This window comes from Mangifera indica, chromosome 2 (assembly GCF_011075055.1).
Source record: "Mangifera indica cultivar Alphonso chromosome 2, CATAS_Mindica_2.1, whole genome shotgun sequence".
NCBI classification, from domain to species: Eukaryota; Viridiplantae; Streptophyta; class Magnoliopsida; order Sapindales; family Anacardiaceae; genus Mangifera; species Mangifera indica.
Genome location: NC_058138.1, coordinates 21,399,813 through 21,417,186, shown reverse-complemented (window position 1 = coordinate 21,417,186; position 17,374 = coordinate 21,399,813). Strand labels below are relative to the sequence as shown.

At 35.7% G+C, this 17,374-nt stretch overlaps 2 protein-coding genes across 5 annotated transcripts; one reads left to right on the top strand and one right to left on the bottom strand.

Annotated features, from left to right (window-relative positions):
• The first annotated feature begins 1,768 nt into the window (after window positions 1-1,768).
• On the top strand, window positions 1,769-17,115 carry LOC123205119 (putative lysine-specific demethylase JMJ16). Of its 4 annotated transcripts, XM_044621964.1 has the most exons (14): window positions 1,769-1,901; window positions 2,058-2,113; window positions 2,673-2,678; window positions 4,033-4,338; window positions 4,475-4,546; window positions 4,880-4,957; window positions 5,077-5,607; window positions 5,763-5,987; window positions 6,250-6,411; window positions 7,423-7,791; window positions 13,406-14,804; window positions 14,904-15,007; window positions 15,511-15,708; window positions 16,464-17,115. In XM_044621964.1, exons 4-14 carry the CDS (start codon window positions 4,036-4,038, stop codon window positions 16,785-16,787), a joined length of 3,765 nt encoding a protein of 1,254 aa, XP_044477899.1. In that variant the 5' UTR covers window positions 1,769-1,901; window positions 2,058-2,113; window positions 2,673-2,678; window positions 4,033-4,035; the 3' UTR covers window positions 16,788-17,115. The 4 variants fall into 4 exon arrangements, with proteins under 4 accessions (XP_044477899.1, XP_044477888.1, XP_044477878.1 ...); XM_044621953.1 differs by lacking the exon at window positions 2,673-2,678; XM_044621943.1 differs by lacking the exons at window positions 1,769-1,901; window positions 2,058-2,113 and having other exon boundaries at window positions 2,135-2,678.
• LOC123205128 lies at window positions 10,937-12,216 on the bottom strand. Its single transcript, XM_044621988.1, has 2 exons — window positions 11,373-12,216; window positions 10,937-11,088 (listed from the first exon to the last, which is right to left on the bottom strand). The coding sequence occupies exons 1-2, from the start codon at window positions 12,160-12,162 to the stop codon at window positions 11,051-11,053; spliced, it is 828 nt and encodes a 275-aa protein (XP_044477923.1). The 5' UTR covers window positions 12,163-12,216; the 3' UTR covers window positions 10,937-11,050.
• Window positions 17,116-17,374: the final 259 nt, after the last annotated feature.

The window sequence follows — 17,374 nt, the reverse complement described above, 5'->3', positions numbered from 1 at the left end:
AGTAGTGAGAAAGACTAATCACATAGCAGTGGGAAGTTGAAAGATTGGTTGGTAACAATGTAATTGTGACTACAACAGAAGAGGAATAGTTTCACTTGCAATTTTTATAATTTTTAGGGGAATTATTAATTAATTTAAATAAAAATAGGGGTATTTTTGTCTTTCCATCTACTTAAAAAATAACAAATTTAATAAAATTGAAAGTAGAGTTTTTAAACTTAAAAAGCAAAAAGTCATCCTCTCATAAAAATTTAAGTAAAAAATAATCATTCAACCTCTTCTAATTGATATGATCCAACAATCAAATACTGTTAAAATAAAACGACTCAATATTTCTTATTTTACAATCAACATACAATATTAAAAAAAAAGATATAATGTAACATTCTAACAAATATGATCTAACAACTGAATGTCTATTAAAATTAAACGGCTCAATATTTACTATTTTACAATAACCATATTATATAGAAAAGAATATGATGTAAGACAATATTCTAATGTACATAAAGCTTCAAAATGAGCTGTGTCAATCATGTAAATGTTAGTGAATAACTAGAATGAAGACATACATACATACACACACATACACACATATGTTCAATGTAGATTGCAAATTTATATGGATTTGCATTCATGGTGAGTTGCTAGTTCAATAATTTTACCTTTTTATTATTATTTTGTTCATTTTAAGTATTCAAATAACCTTTATTTTAATTATTTCATGTAGGTAAGACAAATGTGTATCATGTACATAACATCTCATTTCGATAAGCAATATATACCTATATCAATAAAATTAAATATATAATTTTGAGTATATTATTTGACACATAAATAATATATCATCATGTAATAAAATAATTTTAAATTAGTGATAAAATAATACTCAATTATTTATTGATACATTATTTGAATACTTATTATTGCTCCTACAATTTCTGTAATTATCTTATGGTGTTTGTAAAGTAGAAACTGACAAGTTCTCTCCTTTGTATTTTTTGTTGTTAAAGTGTTGCATTATTCTCTTTTTGAGTCTTATCTTTGTTTAAACTTTGTTATACCCTCAAGAAAAGTAGACTCTTTTGTTATTGTTGTTGCGTGAATTTCTTGTTAGCATAAGTTTTTGGTTTACCATTTTAGCCCTTCAGAAAGGAGAAGCTTAAGTTGATTTCGAAGTCTTCTTTTGAAGACTTGTCTTCCTTCTTTTTCTTTTTTTTTGGGTTAATGTATTTCCTTACTTAAAATTTTTTTTTTTTTAAAGTCTAGATAATAGGCATGGCTGATATTAAAATGTGAGTAATATGGCAAAATTAATAAAAATGACATAATAATTTTAGGATAAGGTATCTAAAACATGTCAAGAGTAATATTTCCATAACGTGCACTATAAGACTATATTACATATGGGGCCATATATTACTTAAAGTGACCAATTGTCAAATTTACTTTTAGTGGTTACTGATTTTTGTTTCAACATTGAACCATTAAGCTACGTGTATTATTATATAATTAAATAAGTTAAAATTAAATATAAAATAATATTTAATTATATAATATTATATTAATTAAATATTTAAAATTAAATATATGTAATATTATTTAATAAATATAATTATTAAAAGTGAGGGTGATAAATGGTAATTCATAAATTAGAAAATGTGCTGGAGCACAATCACCGAAAAAATAGAAACGAAAGAGACTTCACAAGGAACACGCATCCACGCGTCACACGAAAGCGGAAACAGCCTTCTTTCTTACAAATACAAAAACAAATCAATGGGTGCCGTGGCCGTCCGTTGAAATAAATAATATTAAATCCTACTTTTACAAATTCTTATTTCTCCACTCTGTCTCTCTCTGTCTTCCTTAAGGCAACGCTACTCCCTCTGTGTAATTGCGTGAGTGTCTTTTTTTTTTTTTTTACCTAATTTAATATCTATTAAATAGTTTTACTCTACAGGGGCGGTGCATTTTATTTTTTATTCCCAAATTGCCCCTCAATATGATGGAAGTATTTTCTACTAACGTATGATTTTGACTGTTTCATGCAACAGAAAACTGGCAGCATAATTAAAGCGGGTTAGGCAGACAGCCTGCCCTTTGATAAAAGGTGGTTATTTATTTCTTTTCTTAGTTCTAAGTTCTAACACCCCCCGAGAATATTGAAAAAAACAATTTTTTTTATATTTTTGTCCATATTGTTATTGGCAGCAGTTTCTAGAACTATTTATTTTTAAAAGATTTTAATTTTTGCTGCTCGCAATGACCCTTAAATTTTGTTACACATTTGCCCTTATCTTCCCTGTGTAGTTGATTGTGATTTTGAAGACCCAAAATTTTGTTCTAGAATTCTAGGGTTTGTTTGATTGATTTACAAAGTTGATATTATTTGTCATAGGTGGATTTGTGGGGTACCTTTTGAAGCCATAGCTTTTGCTTTCAGACTATGTGGGTTTGGCTTAGGGTTAGGGTTAGATCTGAATTCTGATAATAATCTGATTGATTGTTATTTTAATTTTTTTTTTTTTTTTGGTTTTTGAAAGAAGGGTTTGAGGTTTAATTTTTATTTTTTGAAATTCCTAATTTTGGTAATTTATTCTAAATCTGGATGCATTTAATGGAGTTTGAGCTGGATTGAGTAAACTGAAAATTGCAGACTCTTGGATCAGGAACCTGTAAGCCTAAAATATTTACACTTTTGATTTCTTAATTCCTTTTGTCCTTTTATGTAATTTTATCTGATTGCAGTGAGTTTCAGTGATGAATTTGTAAGTTTTTTCCATGAATTATTATGGTTAGACTGGCTGTTCTTGATTTAATTGTGGATAAACTATGGTGTGTGCATTTATTTGATGATGAATTTGATTTGAGTTTTATGAAAAAAAATTGTTAGGGCTTAGGATCAAACTGATTATACTTGTGTCTTCTGATGGAAGAATTTAGATGAATTTTTTAGATCACGAGCATGATTTGTTTTGTGAATCTGGACTCAGCTGCAAACTCATCTTGGATAGTCAACCAAATCTTTATTTAAGAAGAGCACAAATTGAATAAATAGATATTCCCATAAGTTAGGTGAATGGTGAATCTGCCCTTTACATTAACACTAAATACATTACCTTCCTTTTGATGGTTTGTGTCTTAATTTACTGTAGTAAAGCTGAAAAGAAGAAATAAAAGATACCTGTGAGATTTCATTGTGGTGATTAAGCATGGAGTTGTTACATACAGTGTAATAAGTTGTTATTGAGAAATTTAAATTTTGATGGTTTGAGATACTAGCATGCTAATGTTTTCGTTTTAGGCAGAAAATGTTTAAGTACTTGAAAGGTTATGTTCATGTTTACATGCCATCGTCTTTTGGATGGAGAAACTATGAATAGGATCTTCCTTATCTTGAAACTTTTCTTCACATTGCTGCTTCATTGCTGATGTTTATAGTTGTAAGGAATAGACCTTTGTATGTGTTTTGTTTAAAAGAGAGGTAGAACCTCAGGGAGGGGAGCGAAGAAATTCTGGAATAGCTATCTATCTGTTTTGATAAAGTTAATTTATGAAATTAATGTTATGCTCTCTCTGTCCCAATCCTTCCCCTTCCTTCTGTTCTAGGATAGAGCTAAATATTTGTTTGTCTATTAAAGATTTGCTCGTCCGTTAGAGCAAACCATGTTGTATTGTTTGTACACATTTTGCAATCTTACATTTTCTTTCCAAATAATGGTTTTCCATGGATTACCGATTATGTGCAGTAGAAGATAACAATGTTGGATGATTTATTTAGTATAGACCATGAAGTAGATAGCTAATTTTAACAATAATAATCTATTATAAGCTTTTTATTGGCAATTTCTGAAAATACTAGATTTTGCACTAGCTATCATGGAGTTGTACATAAACTCTGTCATACTGCAAGGTTATAGGACTTTAGTTGGGCCATTATCCTATGTTTGGAATTTTAACTTAAATTGTTCACTTTCTGCTTTAAATTATGATTTATAGATAGTATGACTTATTTTCTTGGCATTACAGTAAATGGGTACGGAACTCGTGAGAATATCTGTCAAAGAAGAGAATGATGAAGTTCCGCCAGGTTTTGAGTCATATGCAGTTTTCACCTTAAAACGGGTACAAGATACTGAAAAACATGATAGTGACATTAAAAGCAGTTGCTCAGCTTCTGCAAGTGCCTCTGAATCACAGCAAATTCAGGTAGAAACTGATGTCGGTGATTCTGATGGTGTGAAGACAAGATCCCTTCGGCGTAGACCATGGATAAACTACGGGCAATTTGGTCATAGTTCAGACGATGAATCTGATTACAGAAAACTTGGTCAAGTAATGTTATTAGAATTTTACCTCTTAAAAATTCTGGTTTTTTAATTTTTAGCTGAATTTAACAATATAACCTGTAATTTCATTTATGGAGTTCTATATGTCTTTGTAGTAACGTATTTGATGTTTGTTAATGCAGAATTTCACTGTAAAGCCTCGTCTTCCTAAGGGGGTTATCCGTGGATGTCCAGGGTGTAGTGATTGCCAAAAGGTTATCTTTTAAAACTTCTGTACCACATACTTTTTATGCAGTCTAACTCATCCAAATGGCTACACCAGAAAGATTCCTTTGTATTTTTTCCTATCTTATTGTCATGGCATTATCAAGTATCAACTTAAAGCAGTCTCTGTGAAGTATATTAGTAGAATCAATTACTTCTGAAGTACTCCAAGTATTTGACCATATTTCCTTGGGCTGGTTTTGCACCATGATTTCTGTTTGTCTGGTGATCATAAGACTAGCCGAACCTATGCAGTCTTGACTTTGTTTTTGATATATTTCTTCCTGTTTCTTGTCCTAAACTGTAGTTGATTTATGGAACAGATCACTGCAAGATGGCGTCCAGAAGGTGCTCGCAGGCCTGTCCTTGAAGATGCTCCTGTATTCTATCCTACTGCAGAGGTCTTAATTATTGCTCTCTGCAACTGAGTTATTTGAATGCAAAAGCTGGCTTTCTATCTACCTTGTGAAAATCTAGTGTTAGAATTTAGATTACTGAAGTGGTTTTATCCTTTTTCCAGGAATTTGAAGATACGTTGAAATATATAGCTAGCATTCGCCCAAAGGCTGAACCATATGGAATTTGTCGGATTGTTCCCCCGCCCTCTTGGAAACCTCCTTGTCCACTTAAAGAAAAACATAAATGGGAGAGTTCTACATTTGTAACCCGTGTACAAAGGGTTGACAAACTTCAGAATCGGCATTCAATGAGAAAGATTTCAAAGTTCCAAAACCATACTAGGAGAAAAAGGCGTAGATGCACAAAAATGGCCATGGATTATGGAACTGATAGCGGCAATTTCCCTGGATCTGGTTTCGGTGGATGTTTCGAAGATGAGAGATTTGGGTTTGAACCTGGTCCAGAGTTTACTCTGAATAAATTTCAGAAATATGCAGATTTTTTCAAAGCCCAATACTTTAGCAGGAATAGGAATGATATTCAAAATATGGGAGTTAACACAACCACAGATCAAGAGCACTGGGAACCATCAGTGGAGAATATTGAAGGGGAATATTGGCGGATCGTTGAGAAAGCGACTGAAGAAATAGAGGTATGATGGGTGAATTGTTATAGTTTTCTGGTTTGTAATTATTAATCGATTTGCTTCTTTGCTGTCTTTATTTTGCTTATTAGATATCTCTTCCTCTTTTCTCAATAAAGGTTGTGAAATTGAGCCCTTAATTGTTATGCTGGTTCCCTGTGCAGGTCCTATATGGGGCTGATTTGGAAACTGGGGTTTTCGGTAGTGGGTTTCCTAAATTATCGATTCAAGTTGGTTCTTCTTCAGATGACCGGTACATAAAATCAGGCTGGAACTTGAATAACTTTCCACGACTTCCTGGATCTGTCCTCACTTATGAAAGTGGTGATATATCTGGTGTTCTCGTGCCATGGTTATATATAGGGATGTGTTTTTCCTCCTTTTGTTGGGTAAGAATGCACACATTTTTTTATAATTGGATGGAATGAATATTGTTTTTTCTTTGTAAATTTTTATGTTTTAGCATGACAAATTCCAACTTTCGATCAGAATTCTGCATTCAAAATGAATTTACCTGATGAATTAACTTATCTTTTTGTTTGAATAAAATTTACTGTTGCTTAAATCTGAAGCCATAATTTTTTTAATCTGTTCTAGTTTTTGGTATTCTTGATTATTTACTTGTACTTTTGCCTACATGTGGGAGAACAGCATGTTGAAGATCATCACTTATACTCACTGAATTACATGCATTGGGGTGCCCCAAAAATGTGGTATGGTGTTCCTGGAAACAGTGCTGTTAAATTGGAAGAGACTATGAAGAAGCATTTGCCTGATCTTTTTGAAGAACAGCCTGACCTGCTTCATAAGCTAGTAAGTAAATATTCATGTCCTATATCACAATGCCTTTTAGTGCTATCAAGTCTAGTACTGAATTTAATTTTCTAGAAGCATGATAAACACATACTTGCATGCAGAACGGTCTGTCACATTTATGTTTGTTGAATAATTTGGGAAGGTATAACGTTTTTAATTTTATTAATTTAGTTTTGGGAAATAGAAAGATAAATCCTACTAATTTTAAAATGCCTGGTTGTACATGGTGTAGACTCATTTTGAAATTGGTCTCTTACGTGTGTTCAAGAAAGGCTATGACATTGTTCCTCATAGCTATAGTTCTTTATGATTTATGATTTGGTTCCTCTTTCTTTTCATTATATTTGTTGCATTTTAATCCATCTTGTTCCTCTCCCTTTTCTTTTGTTGATGCTTTTGTGTGTACTTATCTTTTGTCTGTTAGAAAATGAGCTCCCTCTTGAAAGGGTACTTGCAAATTCTCCTATTACCTTTCTATCATGATAACTCAAAACATTGCTTTCAATATACAGCTCCATAAAACCTTTGCTTTACGATCCCACCAAAGGTGTAATGTTTCTCATTCAATAGTGAGATCCTGGAAGCTGAACCGGAAAGGTTGTCACTTCCTTAAGAAGTTTAGACTATGATTTTTAGCAATGGATAAGAAATAAATGCTGAATTATCTTCACCACCCTTTAAAACGTCAACACCAATTAGGTGATAAACAAACTTGAGGTCTATGATCTGGGGTCACAGTCTTTCAAAAATTTGAATCTTACAAGAACTTCTGTTTTATACATAATCTGTAATAATAGAAATAATATAAATAAAGGAATGCAAATCCAAGATACTGAAATAGGATTTGCAATATGGCCTCCAAAAGCTATCAGCCATTTTTGAATCATCAAGTGAGAATTCTCTAATTCAGAAATAGGCTTAGAAATTAATATGCTTCCAAATCATTTATCTTTATATATATATATGATTCCATATTGCATGTCAGCCTGAACTTGTTCTTTCAAGCAGGTCACACAACTTTCCCCCTCCATACTGAAATCTGAAGGGGTACCTGTCTATCGCTGTGTTCAAAATGCTGGAGAATTTGTTCTGACCTTCCCTCGGGCGTATCATTCTGGATTTAACTGCGGCTTCAATTGTGCAGAGGCTGTAAATGTTGCTCCTGTTGATTGGTTGCCCCATGGGCAGATTGCTATAGAGCTATACCGTGAGCAGGGGCGTAAAACTTCCATCTCCCATGATAAACTTTTGCTTGGGGCTGCAAGGGAAGCTGTAAGAGCTCATTGGGAGCTTAATTTACTGAAGAAGAATAATTTGGATAACTTGAGATGGAAAGATTTGTGTGGAAAGGATGGAATCTTGGCAAGAGCACTTAAGGTCAACTTTGCCTCTCTTTATTCTTTTCTTGATTGAACTTATATAAATGGCAGATATGATAATCTTAGAAAGTTTTGAGCAAAAAATGGTGTCCTCCTCTTGGAGAAGAATGCTATTATATATTATGAATACAAGCTAAATTTTAGTTCTAAAAAATAGCTAAACTACCATATACAAATCTGTCTAAAAATAGCCTACAACAATAATTACAGCTGTACAAGGTATAGAGTTTGCCATAGAATCTGCCACAGAATTAGCCATAGAATGACACAGAATCAGCCACAGAATGGCATAGAATCAGCCACAGAATGGCATAGAATCTGCCATAGAATCAGCCATAGAATGGCATAAAATCAGCCATAAAATGAATGACATAAAATCAGCCATAAAACATAAAATCTGCCATAAAATGAATGGCATAAAATCAGCCATAAAATCTGCTAGCCTTGAATGACCAACTAATTCCTTTGACATCCCCCCTCAAATTGATGCTGGTAAGTCAACAAGCATCAATTTGCTAACAAGAAAGTTATGTCGCTGACGTGTCATGGATTTCGTGAAAATATCTGCAATCTGAAGAGTAGTGGAGATATGTGGGAGAGTGATAACTTGGCGATCATAGGCCTCCCGGATAGAGTGGCAATCAACCTCTATGTGCTTCGTGCGTTCATGGTAGACAGGATTGGCAGCAATTTGGATGGCACTAGTGTTGTCAGCATGTAAGGGAGTAGGTTGATCTGGGGAGAAACCAAGCTCTGTTAGAAGACCACGTAACCAAATGATCTCGGAGCATGCAGTAGACATGGCACGGTACTCCGCCTCGGTGGATGATTTGGAGACCGAGTCTTGCTTCTTGCATTTCCAAGAGATAAGAGCATCACCAAGAAACATGCACCATCCTGTAGTTGATTTTCTTGTGTCCGGGCAGCCAGCCCAATCTGCATCACTATAGGCTTGTAATTTGAGGGAAGAACCAGTAGGGAAGAATAAGCCACGACTAGGTGTGCCAAGAATATATCTAATGATGCGGCGGACTGCAGATAAGTGGAGATGTCGAGGAGCTTGCATGAACTTGCTGACAATATGGACAGCATAAGAGATGTCTGGGCGGGTGATAGTTAGATAAATAAGACTTCCAACCAGCTTCCGATACAAAGTAGGATCCTCAAGAAGTTCCCCTTCATCACGCCGATATTTCACATTAATTTCCATTGGGGTGTCAACAGAATTAGTGTTTGTGAGTCCACCTAGTTGAACCAAATCCATAATATACTTGTGCTGATTCAAGAAGATACCTTGAGGCTGATGATGTACCTCTAACCCCAAAAAATAGGTAAGTTGGCCGAGATCTTTCATGTGGAAAGTAGAGTGCAACAAATTCTGAAGTTTAGAAACAACCTCCATATCAGAACCGGTGATAACAATGTCATCCACATAAACAAGGAGAACAACTATGCCCTTAGATGTCCGTTGGAGAAAAAGGGAGGAATCATACTGACTTTGAGTAAATGAAAAACCAAGGAGAGTCGATCGAAACTTTTCAAACCATACTCGCGGTGCCTGCTTCAATCCATACAAAGAGCGTTTTAGTTTACAAACATCATTAGGGGAAGAAGTAGGCATACCGTAGGGGAGTTTCATGTAAACTTCCTCCTTGAGATCACCATGTAAGAAAGCGTTCTTTACATCCATTTGATGTAAAGACCATGATTGTGATGCAGCAAGGGCGAGGATTGTTCGTACAGTGGTCATTTTGGCTACCGGTGCAAAGGTCTCATCATAGTCTAGGCCATACTCTTGCTTGTTGCCAAGAACCACCAACCGAGCTTTGTGACGTTCTATGGATCCATCAGAACGAAGCTTGATAGAAAACACAAACTTACTACCAAGAGGTGTCACAGATGGTGGACATGGAACAACATCCCAGGTTTGGTTTTCTGCAAGTGCTAGAAGTTCTGTTTCAATAGCTCTCCGCCAACATTCATGCTTCATTGCCTGTTTATATGATGAAGGAATAGGAATAGAAGACACAGTGGCTGTCAAAGATAAAGGAGAGGTGAAACCATACCTATCTGGTGGTTTACGAACTCGAGTACTTTGTCTTAGAGGTGCTGGTGCAGTTGCTGGAACAGGATCAGCATTAAGGGAATGAGCTGAAGGAGGCCCAAGAGGTGCTGAAATCTTGCGTCGTTGGTAAACTATGAGAGGCTTAGAAGGTACGGATTCTGCAGAAGAGTTAGTAAATATTGGCAAAACAGAGAATGAAGGAGAAAGGTCATCCTTGTGTGTGGAAAAAAAATACTGATTTTCAAAGAAAATCACATTTCGAGAAACCCGAATACGTCGGAGGTTGGGATCATAACAAAGAAAACCTTTTTGGTGCACCGAATATCCTAGAAAAGCACATTGAACAGCCTGAGCTGTTAGTTTTGTGCGTTCATGTGTAGGAAGATGAACATAGCACACACAACCAAAGGTGCGAAGGTTAGAGTAATTTGGAGTATGACCAAATAATTGAAAGAAAGGAGAAACATGGTTTAAGGTGGGAGAAGGCAACCTATTGATAAGGTGGACAGCAGTGGAGAGAGCTTCACACCAAAAACGAGGGGGTACAAATGACTCTAATAGAAGGGTACGAACAACATCTAGAAGGTGGCGGTTCTTTCTTTCAGCCACCCCATTCTGTTGAGGGGTTGAAGGACAAGACCTTTGAGAAATTATACCATTGGTTTGCAGAAATTCTTGGAATAAATGAGACATGTACTCACCCCCATTATCAGAACGAAGAATTTTGATATTGGCAGAAAATTGGGTCTGAATATATGCATGAAAAAACTTAAAAACTGAAAACAATTCATCTTTAGAATGCAGAAAATAAATCCATGTGAAGCGACTATAGTCATCAATAAAAGTGACAAAATACTTGTAATTAGCATGGGAAGTAATTGGTGTCATTCCCCATACATCACTATGTATCAAATCAAAAGGCTGGACTATCTTAGGTGTGTGAATGGGAAATGGCAAAACTTTACTTTTTCCAAGTCTACAAGAATTACAATCAAATTGAACAGTACTAAGAGATGGTGATCCTTTATTTCCAAGTAAACCAGAATTTAGCAAAGCATGAAGTACATTAGAGTTTGGGTGTCCAAGACGTTTATGCCATGCTCGATAATCAACATAAGTAGAATTACAAGTGATAACAGGTAAAGAGGAACATGGAGACATAGGAAATTGAAGAGGAAAAAGTCGTCCTACTTTAGGCCCCCTTGCGATCATCTTCCCCGAATGCTGATCCTGCACAACACAACCAGATTTAGAAAATTCCACTTTACAATCATTTTCAACTAATTGTCCGACAGAAACAAGATTAGTGGTAAGGTTAGGAGAGACAAAGACATTGGTTATAGACGAAGAAACATCACCAGTGGCAGTGATAGGCAAAGAGTTGCCATCAACTGTATAAATCTTGAGATTTCCAGGATATTTACTCACATTGGTAAGAGATTTAACATTGTTTGTCATGTGATGGGAAGCCCCGGAATCAAAGTACCAAGGAGAAGGTTTAGAGAAGGGTTTACCTGAGAGTCCTAATGCGGAAAATGCAGAAATGATCATTTGTTGAATCATTTCAGGTGTCACAGATTGAACAGGAGCAGGAGCACTTTGTGTCAGATGTGCTGTATCCACAGAACTACCAGCACTAGAGGAACCAACTGAGACAGTATATGCTGTTCCAGATCTCTTGGGGGGTCGAATAGGACATTCCTTGATGATATGCCCATCCTTTTTGCAATAGTTGCAAAATTTTTTTGAACAATTTGAAGCATAATGGCCAAATCCTTTGCAACAAAAACACTGAATAGTACTCATGTCCCTACCTTTTGGCCTACCTTGAGCTGCATAAGCCATAGGAACAGAAGTGGATTTAAGTTGTTCCATGGTGGCTTGAGTAAGAAGTCGTTGCTCTTCGCGAAATAAATCATTGAGACATGCATCCAAGGATGGGACTGTTTCTCGATTCATCAGATTAGACCTGGTGCTTTCAAATTCAGATCTTAGTTTCATAAGAAATTGATCCCTCTTAGTAATTTCATGTACACATTGAACAGAGCTAAGACCTTCGGGCGGTAAGGTAGCATAGACAATATCAGTATATTCAACCCAAAGATTTATGAAGCTAGAATAAAAATCAGAGATAGTGAGACTGCCCTGTTGAAGATTTGCTAGCTCATGTTCAAGTTGAAATCGACGAGCAGTGTTGTGTTGACTGTAGAGTTTTTTTAGATAATTCCACATTTCAGCTGCAGTTTTGAAGGGTCGAAGATTCAAGATGATGTTGGATTCCACAGATCCTAGAATCCATGCCATGATTTGAGCATCCTTGACTTCCCACTTGGAGTGCTCATCCTTGTCTTTGTCTTTGTCAGGTGTAGGTTTGCTGCCATCAATATGACCCCATAAATCTTTGCCTTTGACGAATATCATGAAGTGAAATGCCCAGGCTGAGTAGTTTTTGCCATTAAAACGAATCAAGAAGACATCATACTTGTCTGAAGACATGAGGCTGAGATAACTCGATCAAAATAACTAAGAGCAAAGGACTGAACTAGGACTGAGTTGGATTTAAGACGAAGAGACACAGGAGAATTCAGAACCAAAGCTCTGATACCATGATAATCTTAGAAAGTTTTGAGCAAAAAATGGTGTCCTCCTCTTGGAGAAGAATGCTATTATATATTATGAATACAAGCTAAATTTTAGTTCTAAAAAATAGCTAAACTACCATATACAAATCTGTCTAAAAATAGCCTACAACAATAATTACAGCTGTACAAGGTATAGAGTTTGCCATAGAATCAGCCACAGAATTAGCCATAGAATGACACAGAATCAGCCACAGAATGGCATAGAATCAGCCACAGAATCAGCCACAGAATGGCATAGAATCTGCCATAGAATCAGCCATAGAATGGCATAAAATCAGCCATAAAATGAATGACATAAAATCAGCCATAAAACATAAAATCTGCCATAAAATGAATGGCATAAAATCAGCCATAAAATCTGCTAGCCTTGAATGACCAACTAATTCCTTTGACAAGATATACCATAGCTGAATAATGCTTGTGACAGAACTAAGTAGAAATTTGGAATTTTTTAAAGACAGGATGCTAATGCTAAAAGTGACTCCGAGCAAGATATCTGGAGTAACAGCAAATTCAGAGTAACTACTAGGGAAATTATCATTTACCAATCGTTTTTATCATTTACAAGTCAGTGCCCATAGGAAGAATTATCTTTTGAGATGGAAAATTTGGGATAATACTTGGGATGCAGTGGCACTTTTCATCCAAATATATTACTGTAAATGCTTAACAGTGTATTACTTAAGTGGTGGATGACAAATCTAGATATCATTTGGCAGCTTAATGTTGGCTCTGATAGGTCAAGGTGGCTTCACTGATTTTATATATTAGTTTAATTTGTTGAATTGTTTATATCATTTTCACAGAAAAAATCTCGAACATTAACTCTGAACCTACTACATCTGGTACTATGCACACTTACGTATCACTTTACACTCTTGATTTTGTTTATTTCTGCTGTTTAGACTCGTGTAGAAATGGAGCATGTGGGGAGAGAATATTTTTGCAATTCTTCACTAGCAATGAAAATGGACAGTAATTTTGATGCCACTAGTGAGAGGGAATGCAGTGTATGCCTTTTTGACTTGCACCTGTCTGCAGTGGGTTGTCATTGTTCCTCAGATAAATACGCCTGTTTGAATCATGCAAAGAATTTTTGCTCATGTGATTGGAGTGCCAAATTTTTCCTCTTTCGTTATGACATCAGTGAATTGAACATCCTTGTTGAGGCATTGGAAGGGAAATTAAGTGCAGTTTACAGATGGGCAAGACTAGATCTTGGACTGGCCCTGAGTTCATATTTCTCCAGAGACAATATGCAAGTTGATAATTTATATCATTCCAATGATGGCAAGGTACAGAAGGAGTTGAAATCCCAGCTATCAGAAGCCGGAATCTTTGGTTTAATGTCATTTCAACAAAATAATAATCCATCAGAAGCCAGCTTGCCTATGAAAGACATGAAAACATCGCCTACATCAGATGGAACCTCTTATGGAATTGAAAGAAAAAATTCCAATTTGAAGCTGAAGACAGAAGAATCTATCCATTTGGCTTCCAGTCTAGGTCACCCTGCTTGTCAGTTCTCTCCAGAAGATATGTCAAATAATGCTGAGCAAGCTGACCAGAAATCTTTGTTAGATAAGTCTTTGGTTTTGGGAAGTACTACTGTTATACTTCTTAGTGACGATGAAGATGACGAACCAAAAGAGGCAGTTTCAAAAAGATCTACAGGAAGTTCTGTAAAAAATGTAGAACTTTCTGGGCGATTGGCTTCTTCTGAAGATAAAGCAAGCACATGTAATCATGATAAAGATCCTGTCTTGTTTGCATCAATAACTGATGCTGCACTAATGAGTCAAAAGGATTTGTGTTCCGTATCTGATGTACAAAGGCTTAATTATTCATCTAGTACTATGCTAAAGAAAGATGAACATCATCCAGATGGTGGAAAATTGTTGGGATCTAACCCACCAGAATTTTCCTGTCCTGTAGGCTCTACACATGAGGAATCTGGTAGAATTCTTTCTGGTTCCACAATTAGTGGGGAGACCAGTTGTCCTAATGTGCAAAATGCTGCGAGTAACCTTCAGCATCTTCCACCATGTGATAATGGAAAGTCTAACAATGAGGACAGTCATGAAAATTTAGGAACAACCTCCAGCTCAAATTTAGTGAGCAGTGAGAGAACTAATTCTGGAAATCCATCTTGCTCACAAAATAGCTTAGACAGATGTTTCCGCCAGAAAGGTCCTCGCATTGCAAAGGTTGTGCGGAGAATCAACTGCAATGTTGAAGCACTGGAATATGGCGTTGTGCTTCCTGGAAAGTTTTGGTGTAACAGCCAGGCAATATTTCCCAAAGGTTAGCACATGGATTCTTTATACAGATGATTAATTGTGAGAGATGATCAACTACATGAAGAAGAAAAGTACTTATGCTACTCTATTTTACTGAATGCAGGCTTTAGGAGCCGGGTTAGGTACATAAGTATTCTAGATCCAACCAATATGTGTTACTATGTTTCAGAAATTCTTGATGTAGAACGTGACAGACCGCTCTTTATGGTAATTAGTTTTCTTCCTCTTCCTCAAAATTACCTTTTTGTCATGCTATATATTATGCTATATACCTGCTAATCTTGCTCTAATGCAAGGCTCCTGCAAGAAGTCTGGGGAAGTGGTTTTCTGGTATTTTTAAGATATTAAATGAATGATTCGTGATGTATCCAACTGCTAAACGATACTGAACTAGGTTAAGTTTTACTTGCTGACACAGCTACTTTGTTGCTTCTCTGTGCTTCTATGGAGAAAGAAGAATCATAATGGTTTGATTATCCGATTTCAATCCAATTCCCGTGGCTCAAATAATTTAGCATTATGTCATTGAGTCATATCATCATGCCCTCCTTTAAACTAAGGCTGAACTATATTTTGGTTGGACCTAAGAGAGTATTCTTAGGGTTTAATAATTATGTGTGTCTTTCCCTTTTCTTCTTTCATTCTCTCTAAACTGCAGAAAATCAATAACCTGATATCAAGTCGGCATGACATACTTGTATAATTTTCAGGTTTCCTTGGAGCAAAGTCTCAGTGAGGTATTTGTTCATGTTTCTGCTGCCAGATGCTGGGAAATGGTGAGAGATAGAGTAAACCAAGAGATAGCAAAGCAACATAAATTGGGAAGGTCAAACCTTCCTCCTTTACAGCCTCCTGGGAGTCTTGATGGCTTTGAAATGTTTGGATTTTCTTCTCCAGCAATTGTGCAGGTAAATTAGCCATTAGGGCTAACAACAATATGATCAATTCAAGTTCTTGCACAATTTTCATTCTTTTTGCATGTGTCTTCTTCTTTTCTCTCTCTCTCTTTTTTTTTTTCAAATGTATTCTATCTTTCGAGTAATCTGGGACGGAATAGAACCTACTGATGTATAATTCTGGGACCTTTAACTTGGACTAATAGAAAAGGGTTGACAAATAACGTATGAGAGCAATAATTAGTCTTGAATGGCAATATTAGCTGTAACTATGCATGTTTTATGTTTGCGTATGTGCTTTTTCTTTTTCCTTTTTATTTTAGCTTGAGTAAAAAGTTGAGGTTCAGGAAATAGTTACGGCCTACTGAAAACAAAAAACAGCTTGCTATCTTTTGAATGGAACGTTAATTGATAATGGAAGTTTGCTTGTTTCCACCATTATGACCTGCTGACATTTCTTTTTCAAACAATTGAGTTGGAAAGTTATTGCTGCCATGAATATGTTAGGACTCTTTATGAAGTGCTGTACATTGTTCTCGTCCTCCTCGTTATTAATACAATTCCTTGAAAATTTGTATCTTTGAAGCACTAATAAAATTGCCACAATCCTCATTTGTTTTTTCTTCTCCTTCTCTCAATCTTCTTTGCCCTCCTATGGCTCAAGCATTTCTGCATCCCCTGATTTCAGGGCTCATTAGTTTTCTATATTATGAGAGATATGTTCATTATATATGAATACTTGGTTCAATTTTCATTTGCTTTAACAGGCCATAGAGGCAATGGACCATAATCGAGTTTGTTTGGAGTATTGGGACTCCCGGCCCTACTCCCGGGCTCAAATGCAGATTCAACAACCTTCCCAAAATAGCAGTAACTTAAGTAGGGCATCTGGGGAACAAAATAATCGGGATTCATCGGGAAGCCACCTCTTGCCAGTTGGAGCTGATACAATTCTCAGAGGTCTCTTTAAGAAGGCAACTAATGCAGAACTGCACTCACTTTATAGCATTTTGAATGACAATAGGCCAGAAGCTGATCGATTCTTGTTGACTCGACTTCTTATCGAAGAGATTCACAATCGCCCTAGATGATTCATTCATTTGGATCAAAACCATACCATGGCAGTTTTTGACTTCTGTAAATTCCCCAGTTCTTACATTCACCTACAGTCCTCATTCATCAATTTTTTTTTTTTTGGTTTTTCCTTTTTCATAGATAAAAGAAAAAAAAAAGCTAGAATATAGTTTATGGAATTTTTTTCCTGGAAATTCATCCGGTGATTGCCCCCATTTTTTATTTTATTTTTTGAGTTGTACGTTGTCCACGGTGTCTAGCAGGGCATACATTCCAACAGTTTTTTTTTGTGTTTTTAGCTGTGTAAAACTTTGACCTGAAAATGCCCATGGATGTTTCTCTTAACAACTCAATTGTGTCACTTGACACATGTCCAGATGTGATTTGGGTTATATTTTAAGTAATAAAATTGGTGAAATTGAATAGTAAAATAAACAATGTGATATTAGAATTTTGTACACATAATTTACAAGTATTCTTAGATAAATAATATATCTTTAACTTTAATTATTTGAGATTATATGTACGTAAGATTTACTACTATTTCTGAAAGTCTTAATCTTTAATCTACATGTACGTAATATGAAGTGTCAAGGTGCTAAAC